This window comes from Polyodon spathula, chromosome 3, assembly GCF_017654505.1.
Source record: "Polyodon spathula isolate WHYD16114869_AA chromosome 3, ASM1765450v1, whole genome shotgun sequence".
Lineage (NCBI taxonomy): Eukaryota > Metazoa > Chordata > Actinopteri > Acipenseriformes > Polyodontidae > Polyodon > Polyodon spathula.
In genome coordinates, this window is record NC_054536.1 from 15,296,408 (window position 1) to 15,313,995 (window position 17,588).

At 37.7% G+C, this 17,588-nt stretch overlaps 1 protein-coding gene across 2 annotated transcripts in view; it reads left to right on the top strand.

Moving 5' to 3' along the window:
• Window positions 1-17,588, top strand: part of LOC121312756 (calcium/calmodulin-dependent 3',5'-cyclic nucleotide phosphodiesterase 1C-like) — a 120,753-nt gene that overhangs the window by 54,258 nt on the left and 48,907 nt on the right. For both annotated transcript variants that reach the window (XM_041244486.1, XM_041244487.1), the window contains exons 3-5: window positions 7,897-8,010; window positions 11,240-11,422; window positions 12,976-13,042. In XM_041244486.1, the coding sequence (XP_041100420.1) occupies window positions 7,897-8,010; window positions 11,240-11,422; window positions 12,976-13,042 (364 nt within the window). The remainder of the gene's footprint in view (window positions 1-7,896; window positions 8,011-11,239; window positions 11,423-12,975; window positions 13,043-17,588) is intronic.

Consider the following 17,588-nt stretch of genomic DNA (forward strand, 5'->3'; position numbering starts at 1 on the left):
GTAATGGCTTCATATTTAATAATAGGGAATATTATGTATTAATGTGTAATGTAATTTATGTAAAATAATAAAATAATTTCTGAAAATGCAAAATGATAAAAGAGAAAAAGAGAAAAGCCTATGAAATGTTGAAAGACCTTAAGACAGTTAATCTAATTAAAATATTTTTTCCTCACAATACTGGTCACAATCTTCATTCAGGAATGTCTGTTCACCATAAATCCTCCTCAGTGTTTCTGTAAAGTCAGTTTCATAGCAACCCAACCGACATAACTACTACAGACAGCTCTATTTCATTGTTAAAAACTAAAAAGAACAAATATATTTGGCACTGTGTATTAAATGCTTGCTGTGGTTTTATGGTACTGGTGCCCTGAAGAAGGCATAGCCAACATGTTTGTCTACTTCATTTACCCAAGGAATAGTTTTTAAATATGGTGCTTCTATCCTAATAGTGGCTTTTGAAAAGTACCAAATAACAAAACTATGATACCTCAGTGATTGTGTTGAATCCTCCTATGATAACAGCAGTTATCAGAATTTCACTGTGTGTTTGCTCTACTTTACTACACGTTGCTACTCTTTTATAAAAACTCTCATTTGAATGTCATTTAGCAAGTTCCCAGACTTTGCAGAGTTTCCCATGTCCACTTTTGAACATGAGTGTAAGGCTCAGGCTGGGTCCTACCAATAACACATGTTAACGTATAATGTTGAGCCATGAGTTGAAACAAAAGGACCATAATTAAAACAATAAGAGACTTGTGAGAATGTTGTCACGCTAATATAAAGCAAGAACATGTTTTTGAACCTCGATATTTAAAGTATTAAAAATGTAACCAGTTAAAATTACATCAGCACTACCCCAGATCATCTCAAATCAATACAAGAGTTGACTGAAATCAAATACCGATGAAAGGATGGAGAGAATAAACAGTGATAGATGACATTGGTCTCAGTATCATAATAAATCTGTCATTGTTTTTCAACATTGGTTTCTGAGGAATGATTAGATATCAATTCTGACTGGAAAACCTCATGCATCTAAGACATTTAGTCTCCACTGAACTGTACTTCTTGTTACACTCTTTCACTGGTAAATCTGCTTCTTATACTGTGTACCCAGAATTACACTGGTTAATTTGGTACACTTTACAAACATAACATAACAATGTAATCAAATAAGGTAATATCTAACACATGTCTTTATTTGTTCAATTTCATATTTGCCTTTTTTTCCCCCCCAAGGAAAAAAAAGTTCAATTTAAGTCAATTTTAAGGACAGATTTTGTCTCCTCGTGATTACAGTATAAGGCACTGTAGTAAATGTATAACGCAGCTATACTGCTAAGCCTTCTTGTATGAGTGGCATCTTTGTTGTATTTTCATTTACCCTGGCTGATTTGGCTCACTTTGGGTTGAATCAGTGTGGCTTTTTTATGCTGAGTCATATAAACAGGGGCAGGGATGCAATCGCTGGCAATTCTTTCCATGTGAAAGACTATAAATAGGAAATACCTTGAATATATAAAGTACAGCATATTTCAACTTGTCTCTTTTATTAGTTTATCTGTATGAATGTTGACATTTTAAGTTTTGTACAGTTAGTCTATTTATGAAATTCCTCCTTGTTAACTTTTTTTCTCAATTTTATTTGAAATATTGTGTAAGCTTTATTTAATTCTGTACCTTGTGGACAAAATATACATGTTCCTAGCATCATATCACTTACCAAATGATCTTTAGAGCCAATCACTACAATCACAATGAAAAGATTCTGGTACAAGAGAATAATACAACTGTGGTAACATTATTTCATATTTTGACAATACCTTTACCCAGTGCACATTGGCAGGGTTAGGTGATTTTTTTTATTGAAAAAAAAAAAAAAAAAGATTTATTTGACTTAAATCAGATTCCTTTGATTTTAATAGATTTTTTGATTTATAAATGTAATAATCTAATTGTTTTTGTAGTACTGTAGTTGTAGTTGTACAGTACCTCCAAACTGTACATTTAAGGCTGTCAAAAATTATGGTTTGTGAATAGTTACAAACCAAACTAGATTACTCAATCTTACATGAATACATAAATAAAGCATAATTTGTCATCATTGCTGCATCCTCTAAATGTGAACTACAATATGTGAACTACAAGAATTTAGTGATGGAGTACGCCAGAGAAAAATACCCCTCACTCATCCCAGCCATTCTTTTCTTTTACTTTTCTTTCTTTGATTTCCTCTTTCTGTGTCAGTTCAAACACACACAGTTGTTACTTAGGACTATTTTGCTTTTTATAGTGTGTTCAATTGTTAAAGTTCCTGTTTGCACCACTAAATAAACCTGGTTTCAGCGGATCTTAACACAGTGCTCAATTGTCTACAGTCATCAGAATCGCTTCAGTGAATGTGTTAATGATGGGGCAGGCGCTCCATAACGTGGCAAGACATGTCTTCAGAATATCATTTCAGTGCAGTATTGTTTTTTTTTTTTTTTACATTTTCACTCCATTTATGTGCCACAGAATCAGGGGCAAGCGCCATTCGCTTATATTTGTGCTGTAATCAGAATACAGTCCTAAGAGTTTTAGTTTATTTTGTAGACGGCATCAGTTTAAGACCTTTGTGTTAATAAAAGGTTTTTAAAACATGCTTTTCATGTGTTTTCCTTGAGAAACTATATAAAATAGGTATTTCTTTTTTTAAATCGACTTGATTTAAATCAGCCAACCCTGGAAACTGGTAAACCATTACAATACCAGGATAAGAGTGCAAATGTTCTAAATTTTCAGACTTGTGATTTTATTAGATGAAACTAAGTTACAACCTTTCTACAGTTGAACGTGTAAGAAGAAACAGTGTTGTTATTTTAAAATGCAAGTGTTGGCTATATTGCATGAGTAAACCTTAGTAAAATGAATACTGTTAAAGGAATCTTTCACACTGGATAAATTTGTAAATAAACTGAAACATACACTTACCAAGAATACCCACCTCTGCCAAGACATATCAAATACATTTCTCTTTCAAGCTGGATGTGTAATTTGAATAAAGTAATCGCTCATGTACTTGTATACATGAATATAGTATATTATATATATTCTATATATATATGCAATATATATATATATATATATATATATATATATATATATATATAAAATTGTTCAAGCTTCTGATCAGAATGCTGACTTAATATTGGCTCACACATTACAGTAGGTGAAATAAATACAAGTCTTTACTTAAAGCAATAAATAAACAAGCTACAAAAGCAATTTTGTTTAGGAAAAACAATTTTCTAAAGTGTTCTCAAATAGGGATGGAAATGCTTATTGTTGACTTGTGAAAAGCAGTGGTGCGTCAGACCTCCCAGGCCTGATTATGCACAAATATAATCAGGCTGGGCTCTGTCTGACCTTCATGTGTAATAGCTTTTTCAGCAGAATGCATTACTCTTACCTCAGGTTGTATCACTTTGCATGTTGTGCACTCAACATTATCTAAATTAGATATGTAATCACTGCCAACAGGAAATAACTGAGCAGCCACCACGCAGTTCCTATTGCAGTTATTTCTCTTTGTTTAGTTAATTAAATACTCTTTTGTATTTAAAAAGTCTTTCTAGGTGGTTGCAAATACTATTTGGGGTTCTCATGTTTCAAAACACTGTTTAAACTTGTACATGTACCAAATGAACATAACAAAAATAATAACAATAAAAAACATTTTCCCCAAAACAATGTTAATTTTCAAAATAACTGTGACAAACCAAGAGTTTCCATTGCTTCATCTTGCTTGCAATATGGTTTACAATATGTTACCACGCTTTTAAATAACAAACACATTTTTATGACAATAGAGGTGCTGGCACTGCAACGCTGAACATACTGAATTTTGTTTCTTGCTTCTGTGTATATAAAGGTATGGGTTGGGAAGCACTGGCTACTGAGTTTGTGCCTGGCTTCTGCCTGTGAATCTGGTTGATTTATTTTTAATACCAGGTCTGTGGAGTGGACTGAACACAGCAGGCCTCCGGACCACTTCAGTTTTCTAACGTTTCTTCTGCGACTATCACAACTTGAAGAGTACAGTGAGATTAATGTATTACTATATATCAAAGCAGTACAGCATATAATGTAATATACTGTAACAATGTAATATGTATCAATCCAATAAACATGTCTAGTCAGACAGAAACAAGAATACATCATATTTAAGGAAAAAATAAAATAAAATAAAAATTACGATGACATCATATGAAAACAAATATGTGTCACAGAAAATAGTTGTGATTGATGGTACTACAGAAATTTTTATTTTTATTTTTTATGTTGTTAAATAAAAGTCATGGCTGCAATGCATTTGTTCTTTAGATTTTAATTCCACCTATTGTATTTGCCAAGGTAAAACTATTTAAACAAGTCCCCACAGATGATGTGTGAAAAGCAGTGTGGACGAAAACACTAAAACAAAGAATCGAAACTGGTCCATTTGAATGGCTAATTTAAATACCCCCTCCCCATTTCATTTGCATAAAGTTGGGGAGAACGTCTCAAGTAAGAGTACACACATGTAAACTAAGCCATTTTCTTCTTCCAAGCAGCCATTTTGATTAAAAACAAAAAACAAACAAAAAAAAACATTATAAGTATTTGCTAAAATGCTAAGCAAATACAATTAATACAACTGTAGAAGGAAAATACTTATTATTTATATTATTTTCTATTCATGTTACTGTGGTTCAAAATGTATCTAAAATAACTTTAAAAATGATAAACCACTCAATGTTGGAATATTGAGTAATACTAAAATAAACATATATAATTCTATGACAAAAGGTTCCACTAGGTTTTTTTTTTTTTTTTTTTTTTTTTTTTTTTCCAGTGTCTTCAATTTCATAAATTTATTTTAGTATTACTAAATATACCGTTTGGTTACTTTCCGTTGTCACGGGAAATAAGTTAGCTGTGAAATAAGTTAGCGTTTGCCTTTTTGAGCCTTTCTGCGCCTGCGCGAATTTTAGAATTTAAAGGCAAGGTTAAGTTGTCTCCATTTGCTGTCAGTAAACTTTAATTCAGAAAATTGTTTTAAAAATGCTGTCAGGAACTTTATTAACGCTACGTTATATGTGGTTAAAATCGAAAATATATTGTTATAATATTAATAACACTTTTTATTATTGTATTTAATAATAGGGGTTAACTTCAAGCTACTACAAAGACGTGATCATATGATTTATTTTTATGTGCATTAATATATATTGTGTTAAATCATTATAATAACACTTTTTAAATAATATGACAATATCTATTATTTAACATTCCCAGTTTAAACCATCATCAGAGTTGTCATTTTAAACTTGTAATTGCCAAATATTTACATTATAGGATTTCTTTGTACAAATATTACCGAAAGAGAAATAAATACGATATTCTGTGTATTGGTTATGACATATCAGAAACAATTAAGCATTAAGATTTATTATTATGCATAATATTTATTTATTATTAGTCACAAACTCCTCCCCACTATAGTGTATACTGCCCTGGCCCACCCCAAAAAAGGCGCAAAATCTAAAACAATGTACTTTTATAAAATATACAAAAAACAAAACCAGACTGCATCACAAGCATCAATCTGTAAGTACTGCACTCTAATTTATCATTCATAATACAGGTATGCGTATATACACGTCCATATATATGAAGTCTGCGTGTGTTTCTTCATATGATCTTATGAAAGTATGTATAGGAAGCCAATCGTTTTGTGCGTTTCTCAAATTATCTATCTATGTATCTCTTAAAACACCATCTTTCACTAAAAACGTACTTTACACGTTTTATATATATATATATATATATATATATATATATATATATATATATATATAATAATGTTTCCTGGTGAAACAAACTGAACCTATACTGAAAAAAAATGTGTTTGTTTGCAAGTGAACCAAGATGCGAATCACTTGCAAGTGAACTAGGTGTGAAAGTGCCCTTAATTACCTTTAAGTCAATGACAAGCATTTTGACTAAATCTTTATCAATGTTTTAAAGAATATGTAATGTTAAGTAGAACCAAAGCAGGCCTTAAAAACAGAAAACTGGAGTATCTGTCTAGAAACAAATTGGTGGCAAATAGTGATAAACGGTCTTGTTTTTATAAAATAACTAGTATTGCACAGAATCAATGCTCCTTGCTGTATACTATGGATGAAAGATTATTATAATGACTCAATCGTCTCTCTTTGGAACCCAACTTCATTATTTTAGCAAAGATTTTATTTTTCATAGAACTCTTTCAATCCACTTAATGTGTCTAATCAAGCACTATACACTCTGAGTTTGTTACAATAACCATATGCTTTCATGCAGTCTCGTACAAATGCAGTCTCGAACATCTGGTAGCTGTTGATTTTGGGAAATTGCATAAAATTCAATAAGATAAAGAAGTGAGAAACTGAGTGGAACAAATGTAATGCCTGAAAAAGTCCCCAATTTTCAGATTACATTGTCCTTTCAGCATAGACATAGCACCTTTTAGTATTGCTGCAGATATATGCCCAAGATGGAGCAGGAGCCAATGTGATAGCCATCTGTTGCCACTGAAAAGAGTGTAATTACATTTTCATCTCAGATAGGTCATATGCCAAAGTATTAGCACAGCCTGCAACAAACATATTAGATTGAGCAAAAATTGCAAAGGCTTAACAATCGCTTGCTTGGGGTACTTTGGGATAACAGGATGCTTTTGTTGTTTGTTTATTTAATGTTTTTGTTTTATAACTGATGCGTTAAATAAACAGGAAAAAAAAAACTGTATTTTAAAAGTGTTCTATGCTTGTCCCTGCCTGAAGAAATGCAGGGCAAGTTAAAAGGACTGGTTATGTAAGTGTTTTAACAAATGGCAATGGTTACATCATACCCTCTGTCAATGTAGTAGGAGTCAGCTATCTTTCCAGAAACATGACATGCTCGGCAGTAGTCTTGCCTGTTCAGAATTCATAAGCAATAACCTTCTATGCTTTTGTCTGGGATAACTGGCAATCTCTAACAATGCTGTTTTGAATCTGGACATACAGAAGTGGAAGTCTTTGAAGTATATATAGTGTCTGGCAGAAAATTAAAAAATAAAACAAAAACCCTTTGAGAATGTAGCATGATTGTGACATATAGAATGAGGAACAAAATAGCAATTGCTCTGCAGTGATTTTTTTTCTTCAGACAAAAACAGAATTTGCATTTGACTAATCTTCTGATAACATCAGAGTTAGAGGGCACAGTATCTAAAATCAGTATGTGTTGTGCTTTACAAACCAGTAACTCAGTTGTTACAGTACTTGAACTTAATCTTCCAAAAACAAAACCTCTTAAACAATCTTAGTTTCTTTAGGCACAGCATGTTAAAACAAGTTTTCCTGTAGTTTATTTTGGTTCACTTGGCAGTTGGAAACACCAGTACGTTTAGTGAAATGGTATACTGTGATGTCTATGTGATTATTATTTTTTTAATTAAAAGTACAACTGTAAATAATACATTGTAATAGGTTTGTGGCTTACCTGCAGAGTGGGTACAGCGTTGGATGTTGATCAACTAAGAGAATGGAGGAAAGGTGAAGTTATATACTGAGAGATCAGCCCCTTTTCAGAAAATTAGCCTTAGCTTCCCAGGAAAAGTTGTAACCTTGGTGAAGTTCAAGAGTCAGAGCAATGGGAACCCTTCCTGCCTTGTTCTCCACCTCCCATCTGTCACCTCAGCAATGTGTGCCTCTGGAGGTGGGATCCCTAGGTGGGTCAATATGAGCATCATACCCGTATCAGGTTGGCTCCACATAGTGCCTGCTCTGTCATGTTAGACAAGAGTGTGATTATATGCATTTCTTGTTGTTTTAGGTTACGGTGTTTGGTGAAGCAGTTGGAACGAGGAGAAGCTTCAGTTGTAGACCTTAAGAAGAACTTGGAGTATGCCGCTTCAGTACTTGAGTCCGTATACATCGAGGAAACCAGGTATGTTATTTATTTATTTTATTATTTTAATGATATTGGTTACTATGGAAATTAGAATGAACTGTTAATGTCCTTTTTGACATTTGAATTAAAACATTACCAAGCACAAATTTTCTATCTGTGAAAGAATATGTATTTACTGTGAAGCAGCCAAAATAAAGAGGTACTGCATTGTGCTGTGGCTATTTCATTCTTCAATATGTACTTTAAGAAACTGTAAGAAAAAAAAAGTACCTTCAGAGCTGAGAATCACGGCGCCTCTGGCTGTAGTTCTCTGTCTGTAGTTCTCTGTTTTTCTTGCACAGTTATTTTGGCTACTGTCAAGAAATAAGCGCATTATTAAAATGTTTTCAACTAATCTTGTTTAATAATTGAAATAATGTAATCACAGTTTTATGTTATCTTTCCCGTCAAGTTCAATTAAATTTACCAATGTGGCAGACTAATTTAATCAAAGTGATGAGGTGTTCACAGATAAGGACCTGAAATGCCTGGTTGATGCAGTGTCCAAAATTTAATTAAAGTATTACTTGTTTTAAAAAAGATCCATAATTATTTATAGAAGCATTTATATCTCAAGTATAAAAAAGGATGTGCACATTAATTACCATTAATTTTGCCATTTGTTTAGGGAAACTGGGTCCTTTACTTCTTTCATCTAAACAAGCAAAGCAAGTCCCCCATCACGTTTGACCCTTGGTACCCTTACAATACAATGAAATTACAGCTTTGGGCTACTGCTGCATAAACCTGTTCACAGTATTACAGAATACATGTTATTTCTGTTTTATATTACACATGGGCCTGGAGCTGGAGCTCCAGCAGAGCTGGAGTCACTGGAGCACTCCAGAGCACAGGGCCGGAGCTGAGGTTCCAGAGCATCACCACTATGTCTTGCCTTTCACATTTCTAAAATCCTTCCTGAATTATTCAGTTTAAACATTTGAATGAACACATGCTTTGTAGGCTTTCAGAAAATGTTGATAATTTTGGATGGCTCCTAATATGCAAGGAGAATACAGTCTAGATTTGTAGAAATGTGTTTAAGTTAAAGGAAGAAAAAAAAAAATTAAAACCAGATTTCACATTCTTGTCTCTAAAAATCACATTTAAACTGATTGAACAATAAAAGAAAATAAGAACATGTAAATGGGATGCTACTATGATAGTCAGGAAAGTACATTACCGATTAAAGGTTTTAGTGACTCTGGAGCTGGAGCCAGCTCTCGAGCTGGAGTAGGTGCTGCTGGAGCAGGGGGTCTCCTTCAGCTCTGGAGCCAGTCTGCAGCTGGAGCAGGGGGTCTCCATCAGCTCTAGAGCCAGTCTGGAGCTGGAGAAGGGGGTCCCCATCAGCTCTAGAGCCAGTCTGGAGCTGGAGCAGGGGGTCTCCATCAGCTCTGGAGCCAGAATGGAGCTGAGCTACCGGAGCCATTCTGGGGCTGGAGCTAGCAAAGCCAGAGCACGGCCAACCCTATCACAGTGCATATTTATTTTTCCTATTTCAATGGCCAACTTGTAGCAGTGACATCACAATAGCAGCTTTGCCAAGCTTTAAATTCACAGCTACCCAAGCAAAGGCAAAGTTTAATCCATAAATCTAAAATAAATTACTTGATTAAATCTATAATAATAATAATAATAATAATAATAATAATAATAATAATAAGTAAATAGATAATTATGCTTAGTATAAATAAAAAAAAACATACTGGCTCTTTGTGGGTAACTAAAAACATAATATAATCATTTATGACATAAATAACTTGGGACTATGTGTTCCCTCACTCATTGCATTAGTTAGTTATATGTGACCCATGAAGAACCATTCTTGAGATGTCTGTTGAAGAAACACTTCCACTATAGTGTCTGGCACTTCTGGGCTTGCTTTTACAAGTCCATACAGCTTTCGGAACAAATCTATTAAACCCTTAAACTAACAAAACAGCCTGAAGTATAAACAGAATACACAATTGCTCTAGTGCTCAATCAGTCTCTTGTGAGTATAGGCTTGCATAACTAACTTGTGTCTCTGTCACTAATTAGTTCTTAGGAGCAAGGTGTATGCAAACAACGAGCCCAGTCTTCAATATATCAGGGAAGAGAAAAGGGTCAACTCAAGGGTTAATATTTGTTCTCTAGCTTCCTTTTATTTCATTGGCAACTCATGTCTTTCCTCTAGGGGATACTCAGATGCTGTCATCCTATCTTGGACTCACAAACACAGACAGATACACACATCCTCTAGAGCTCACATGTCTTTCCTCTTCGGCATTGAGTCACCTTGCCCACAAGGATTATCCTGATGACATCATATAAAAAGCAATAACTTTGTTTCTCTGTCCTGTACCTCCCATACACGCTATATTACCACCTGCTTTTTAGTGTTCTTTAATCAGGGTTATTGCATATGACAGCCTCCTTCTAGTGGCAGATTGTCAATTGTTTTATTTACAAAAAGTATCCTACACTTGTGAAATTAAATTGCAACTGTGTAGCACTGATCCCAAGACCCTCATTTTCAAAGTAGTTTATTCATTGTTATGTTTGTACACTTTCTCACTGGTTTGTTTAACAAAAATTTAAAAATAAAAAGTCAAAGGGAAAATATTATCAAATGCTTCAATCTAATCTCTTCAAGCCTGATAGGTATTACTAAAGATTGAATATGAGGGTAACACATTAAATCCAGCGTCCCAGATTGACATAGGCTTTACATACAGAAGAGATAATAATATTTCTGTAATTATATAACATTTCTGTCATAATGATTCTGTCATATAATAGAACATGCAAAGGGAAAATCAGTTATTGGCTCACATGCAAAGCCAGCTTTCACTAAATACCCCTATACTCTTTTTGAAAAATGATTCTAAAATGTGGTATTTGTCCTTCATATGATCTTTGAATTGTTCAGTTCAAATATAAGAACAGCCTTTAATGTAGATGTAGATGTTGAAGTTAGTACATAGACAAGACGCAGGGTAGTTACTTATTTCAAATTCAGCAGACTGTGTTTTGACCTGGGACTCTGACATGGCATACAAACTGAGATAATTTGCACCCAGCCAGTCATATTGGAGATAATTTATAAATGACAATTTTACAAAGCTTAAATTGAACAGAATTGAGGTGCACTCATGGAGCAAGGAGGGGAAGGCTCTCATTGAGCCTGACGCCATTCAGATCTAGGTTCATCTCATAATCGACAATGTGCGTTTCACCCTTACAGACGCCTTGTGGATGCAGAAGATGAGCTCAGTGATATCCAATCTGACTCAGTGCCATCAGAGGTGCGAGATTGGCTTGCTTCCACTTTTACCAGACAAATGGGGTTGATGCTCAAGAGAACGGAGGAGAAGCCAAGATTCAGAAGCATTGTTCATGCTGTTCAGGCTGGAATATTTGTAGAAAGGTAAAAACGATTACATCTATATGCATTGGTGGTGTAAATGGAACTACCTTAGTTCTACAAGTTGACAAATGTTTTGGCGAGAAAAAAGACATTAACAAAGACTTATTCCTGTAATTTCTTTTCAATACTACTGTATATTTTATAACCAAGTGTTTAAAGTTTTAAACACAATGACTAAAACTGTACCACTGACATAGTAGGTATTTTCCTTATTGAAAACAAAGTTGTAATATACAGTAGAGAACATAGGTTCACCTGTCATTTTCTGTCCATATTTGATAGGGGGGCACGTCTAGGAGCATTTTAGCATTCAAGTCCGGGTATTTGTTCTAACCATACTCAAGTTACTTAATAAAATAATTAAACCACTATGTTGGTCTTAATTAGTTAGTTTTTTAATTGAGAACATATGCAGTATGTTCAGATGTGGAATGACCTGATAACAAAAATCGTGGACTCTTGATATACAAGACAGTTCAGAATATGTGCATTATAGGATATTATTCAAATTTCATCCAGAAAACTTTCTTTGAATATTTTATGTGGGGTCATTACAAGTTAGTTTGTTATATAAACAGACCCCCAAACCATTGACAATCTGAAGCACAACATACCATCAGGATTAAGAAACATCAGCCTGGTGTTCCTCATTCTGTATGGTGCACTGTGAGGTGATTTGAAGTTATCAATCTGAACAGCAATCAGAGATTCTGAAATCATCAACAGTGCTTAAAAAAGTTATTGTTATTATTCCAAACACAAGGAAAAAATCATGTTGGCAATCATCCAGACTGACTGATTCGCCTCATTTAGTACCTGCTTCAGGATTTCAGCACATTGCTGTTTACTTTCTGTAGTCAGTACTTTCAAACTGGCTCCAGTCACCTTCCCTGTAGTCATGTTCCTTTTTTCAGAAGCAACGCTAAAGAGAATGTGAAATTAGAAAACTGCATTACACCAGCAGTACATGTATACATTCAAGCAGCATCATCCTTGGTGCATGTTAATCACTGGATATAGTAATTGCAGAGTAAAAGAAATCAATTAACAGAAAAACTAATTATAATTAAACCATAACCTACATTTCCTGTATGAATTCCTTGAAAAAGTACTCTGTGCAGTTCTCACTTTTTCAGAATGAGACCCCAACATGATTCATTCATGAACAGATTGTACCAAAATACACATTTCAAATATTGATGATTTTTCCATTTTAATCCTCTGTACTTAGATATATCACATATTTCCTGTGTACAAATTACAAAGTAAAAAAAAACAACAACAACAACAACAAAAAAAAAAAAAAAAAAAACAGCTTTAGGTTTTGAATGTATCATGACCTGTTATTTTTTCTGATATCAGCTGTGACAGAGTGCCGAAATCACCCCATTTAGAGAACCCTCCTTTCCTTAAAAAATGTCAAAAATGTATGTATTTATTTATTTATTGTTTTGTAACTTTTTGTAAAATAGCCCTTGTTGTACAAATGGTGGGAAAAGTAGAAATTAATCAGTCACAGATCTCTGATTTCTTATTTAATTTACCCTAAACAGAATGTACAGACGGACATCAAACATGGTTGGACTAAGCTACCCGCCGTCTGTGATTGCAGTGCTAAAGGTATTAACTGAGTCATTCAAATCCTTATAGAGCATAAAAAGAGTCCAAGGAACATAACTATGGTAGCAATTGGTAGGGAATATTTATTATTTAGATTGCATGCAGTCTTCCTTTACAGTTTTCAAAAAAGTACTTATAAAATACCAACTTTCTTATTTCATTGTAAATATAAATAAAAGAAAACCATATTGTGACAGGGATGGCAGCAGTGGTGGCGTCAGGCCAGATGCAGGAAGAATAACAAATGCAGCACTGCAGGGCAAAGACATGGCGTGTGTCGTTTATTTAAACAAAAATAAAATAAATATTTAAACACAAAAGCACTGCTCACAGAGCCAAATAAAACAGGTATACAAAAACAAAATCACAAACACAAAATATTGTGATCAGGCTGGGCAGTAGCGTTCACTGATTGTTCTTATTATTTTTTATTTTTTTATTCTTACACGCCTCTCTCACTCTCTCTCGTTCCTCCGAACACCCACCCAGAATGCCGAAAGCTGCAGGCTTTTATGCAGGTGACCATCTCCTGATTAGCAACAATTAAACAATTAATTAACTCGGGAGATGGTCACTTTCTACACTATCTTTTTTTTTTTTTTTTAATGTGGATGGGGCTTCCCATCCATGCTGCTGTCATATATACAAATAAACAATAACAAAACATTGAATGTCAGCACACTGCTCTTCCTATATAATAATACATAAATCATAAAACACAAATACAAAATAACAGAAATGAGACACAGGGGCGGAGGGGGAGACCCCGTTCTAAAAAAAAAAAAAAAAAAAAAAATTTATGGTAGGGCTTTGCCCTTCCCCTTTTTCATGTGCAGGGCTCCTCGCCCTGTCATACATATGTGTTTTGTAATGTATATGTTGTACATACCTGTGGAAGGGGTGTGGGTAATTCACTGACTAGGAGACAGACAGGTGTAATTGAAAACACCACCCAGGTGCCCAGTTTTATTTGCGAAAAGTTCTTGCTTTTTCCGGCAGAGGGCACTGTTGACCGTGGGCTGCCTATCAACAATGATAGACAGCACCACGGAAATACCACAGCTGGTACGTGAACAGCAAGTGCACTCGCAGGTGCTCAAAGAAATAATAATGAAAACAGAAGGCGAAAAGAACAATGGAAAATAAAACAGTAATAAAACTACAAATAAAAGGTGCTGCACTCAGCAGCGTTATCCCGGTCGCCGCTACCCGCACGACCCGGATCACCGTCCTACTCTGTAGGCTAACTAACCTGCTCTTTTACAATACGCCGGGGTCTGCCCAAGGGTTCCCTGCTCTCTCTGTCTCGCTGTGAAACTCTCTTTGTTCCGCCTGATTCCCGGTCGTGGATCAGAGCTTCCGCACTCTCGGTGCGTCTAAGTGGCAGACCTAAGGAAACAGCAGAGCATTTTTTTATAGGGCTAGCAATCTGCCAAGACTCGCCTCTTAGCCATTCAGAGAGGGGAAAAGTCCACACACCTACCTTCCCACCTCCCCGTGTCACTGCCAATACTCACAGGCGGTTGTTGGAAGACTGCCGCCCTCTTCCTGCAGTACTGTGAACACGCCAGCAGAGTCAGCACAGATCTCTCCCTGCTACATATCCTTCCCCTCAGAATGACACCACCGGTTCATTCGAAACTCCTACACCCCCATGCCTTCCCGAGAGACAAAGTCCGCGTTTTGATGCAACTTTCCTGCTCGGCGGACTACCCTGAAGGCATAGGGCTGTAAGGCTGTGATTCTGGCGTTGCTATCTTTCATCCGGTGAAGCCATTCTAAAGGAGCACAATCTGTAACCAAGGTGAAGTGTCGCCCCAGGAGGTAGTACCGGGGTGCCTTGACTGTCCATTTTACTGCGAGACACTCCTTCTCGATGGTGCTATAATTTTTCTCACGGGGAAGGAGCTTCCTGCTGATATACAGGACTGGGTGCTCGCTTCCCCGAACCTCCTGCGACAACACTGCCCCGAGACCTGTCTCTGACGCATCCGTCTGCAGGGTGAACCTCTTACCAAAATCTGGGCTGCATAGCACTGGCTTACTACACAGCCTCTGCTTCAAGGCGAGAAAGACCCTCTGGCACAACTCCATCCACTGAACCGTATTTGGGGCAGCCTTCTGGGTGAGGTCTGTCAAGGGAGCAGCGAGCGTAGCGCACCTCGGGATGAATTTTCTATAATAGTCCACTAGTCCCAAGAAAGAGCACACCTGGGTTTTGGTTGTAGGAACCGGCCAGTCAGTCAAGGCTTTCACCTTAGCAACTAGCGGTCTGATCTGGCCGCCTCCTACCCGATACCCCAAATACTCCGACTCACTCTTCCCAATGGCACACTTCTTTGGGTTAGCAGTGAGTCCCACCTCCCGCAAGGATTGCAGCACCGCCGCCACCTTACACAGATGACTCGGCCAATCCTCACTGTGTATAACCACGTCATCTATGTAAGCAGCGGCATACTGCTGATGGGGCCGCAAGATGCGATCCATCATCCGCTGGAAAGTGGCGGGTGCTCCGTGCAACCCAAAGGGCATGGTCTTAAATTGGTACATCCCGAAGGGAGTCGAAAACGCCGTCCTCTCTCTAGATTCCAGAGTCAGGGGTATCTGTCAGTACCCCTTCATTAAATCCAGTGTCGTCATAAAATGAGCTGTGCCTAGACAGTCCAGCAACTCATCTACCTGGGACATCGTATAAGCGTCAAATTTCGATTTCTCATTGATTCGTCTGAAATCAATGCAAAATCGAGTTGACCCGTCTGGCTTATCGACTAAAACAATCGGACTGTTCCAGTCACTTTGGGACTCTTCTATTACTCCCAGTCTCAGCATTTCGTCAATTTCCGCTTTTACGCTCAGGTATACGATAAGGCCTCTGGCGAACTAGTGCCCCCGGCTCAATGTCAATGTGATGATGGGCTACTCGAGTCTGCCCCGGGACAGGAGAGAACACGTCAGGAAACTCCGCCACCAGACCGCGAGCCTGACATTTCTGCGTTTGTGTCAGATTCTCAGCAATCTGTACCGATCCTTTTTTTGCCAACACAGAAAGATCAGGTCCCAGATCCATGACGTCATCTGCATGCGCCACTAACAACACCTCTGGTTCTAACCAAGGCTTTAAGAGATTGATATGGTAAATGTGTTTCTCTGTCCGTCGCTCCGGCTGGCAGATCTCATAGTCCACCTTCCCAACCTGGCGTGTAACCTCAAAGGGTCCTTGCCAATTAGCCAAGAGTTTCGACTCAGAACTGGGTAATAATAGAAGTAGCTTATCCCCCGGCTGAAATGTGCGCAACAGGGCTCCTCGGTTATACTGTGTCTCCTGTCTGTACTTTGCCTACTGCAAATTGTCATGCGCCCATTTCCCCACAGACTCAAGACGTTTGCGCAGGTCCAACACATACCGGATGGTATTGATCGAATTGTCCTGCTGCTCCTCCCACATCTCCCTGACCAGATCGAGCACGCCCTGGGGTCTCCGCCCATACAACAGCTTGAATGGTGAAAACCCTGTGGAAGCCTGGGGTACCTCTCTGATCGCAAAGAGAAGGGGGGAATCAGCTGGTCCCAGTAACGCACATCACTACGAATAAACCTGTGCAACATGTTCTTAAGGGTCTTATTAAAGCGTTCCACCAAACCGTCAGTCTGAGGATGAAACACAGAGGTCCTAATGGTCTTAATTCCCAAAAGCTTACATGTTCCGCGGATTAGCCGGGACATAAAATTGGTGCCTTGATCGGTTAGTATCTCTTTGGGAATCCCCACCCGGGAGAAAACCTTCACAAGCTCGTTGGCAACAGACTTAGCGGACATAGATCGGAGGGGAATTGCCTCTGGATAACGCGTAGCGTAATCCAGAATGACAAGTAGGTGGGTGTATCCTGCCACGCTCCTTTCTAATGGCCCAACTATGTCCATCCCAATACGCTCAGACAGAGCTTCCACTAGGGGCAAAGGCACCAGTGGGGCTCGTGGAACGGCTCTAGGGCTGGCCTTTTGACATTCCCCACAGCGCTCACAAAACCGTTTGACATCGCCATCCAGCCCCAACCAGAAGAACCGTGACACAAGCCTGGCTTTAATTTTATCCCTTCCCAAATGACCAGACAGGGGAATAGCATGAGCCAGCTGCAACAAATCCTCCTTAAAGGGCTGAGGAATGAGCAACTGATGACGCACTTCACCGGTCTGGGGTAATTTATCAACACGGTACAGCAGGTCTCGATCAATTTCAAAGTGGGGGTACGTGGCGGCGCGTCTGGGCTCGACCACCCGACCATTAACCACCGCTGCTTGGTCAAAGAGCCTGCCCAGCACGTCGTCACGCCCTTGCTCGAGTCAGAAGTCACGGGAGCGAGCTAAGAAATCAGCTCCCATGGCTTCCAACTCGGGGTCAGGTCGATCCCGAGCAGAGAAAGCCGAGCCAGACCCCTACGCTGGCTCCGCAACCTCCCCCCCGGACTCTTCACCAACCGCCCCCACCTGAAACTTCTCTGACTCCCTCCATTGCCAGCCCTCGTTCTTAGCGATCCGGCTCTCCCGT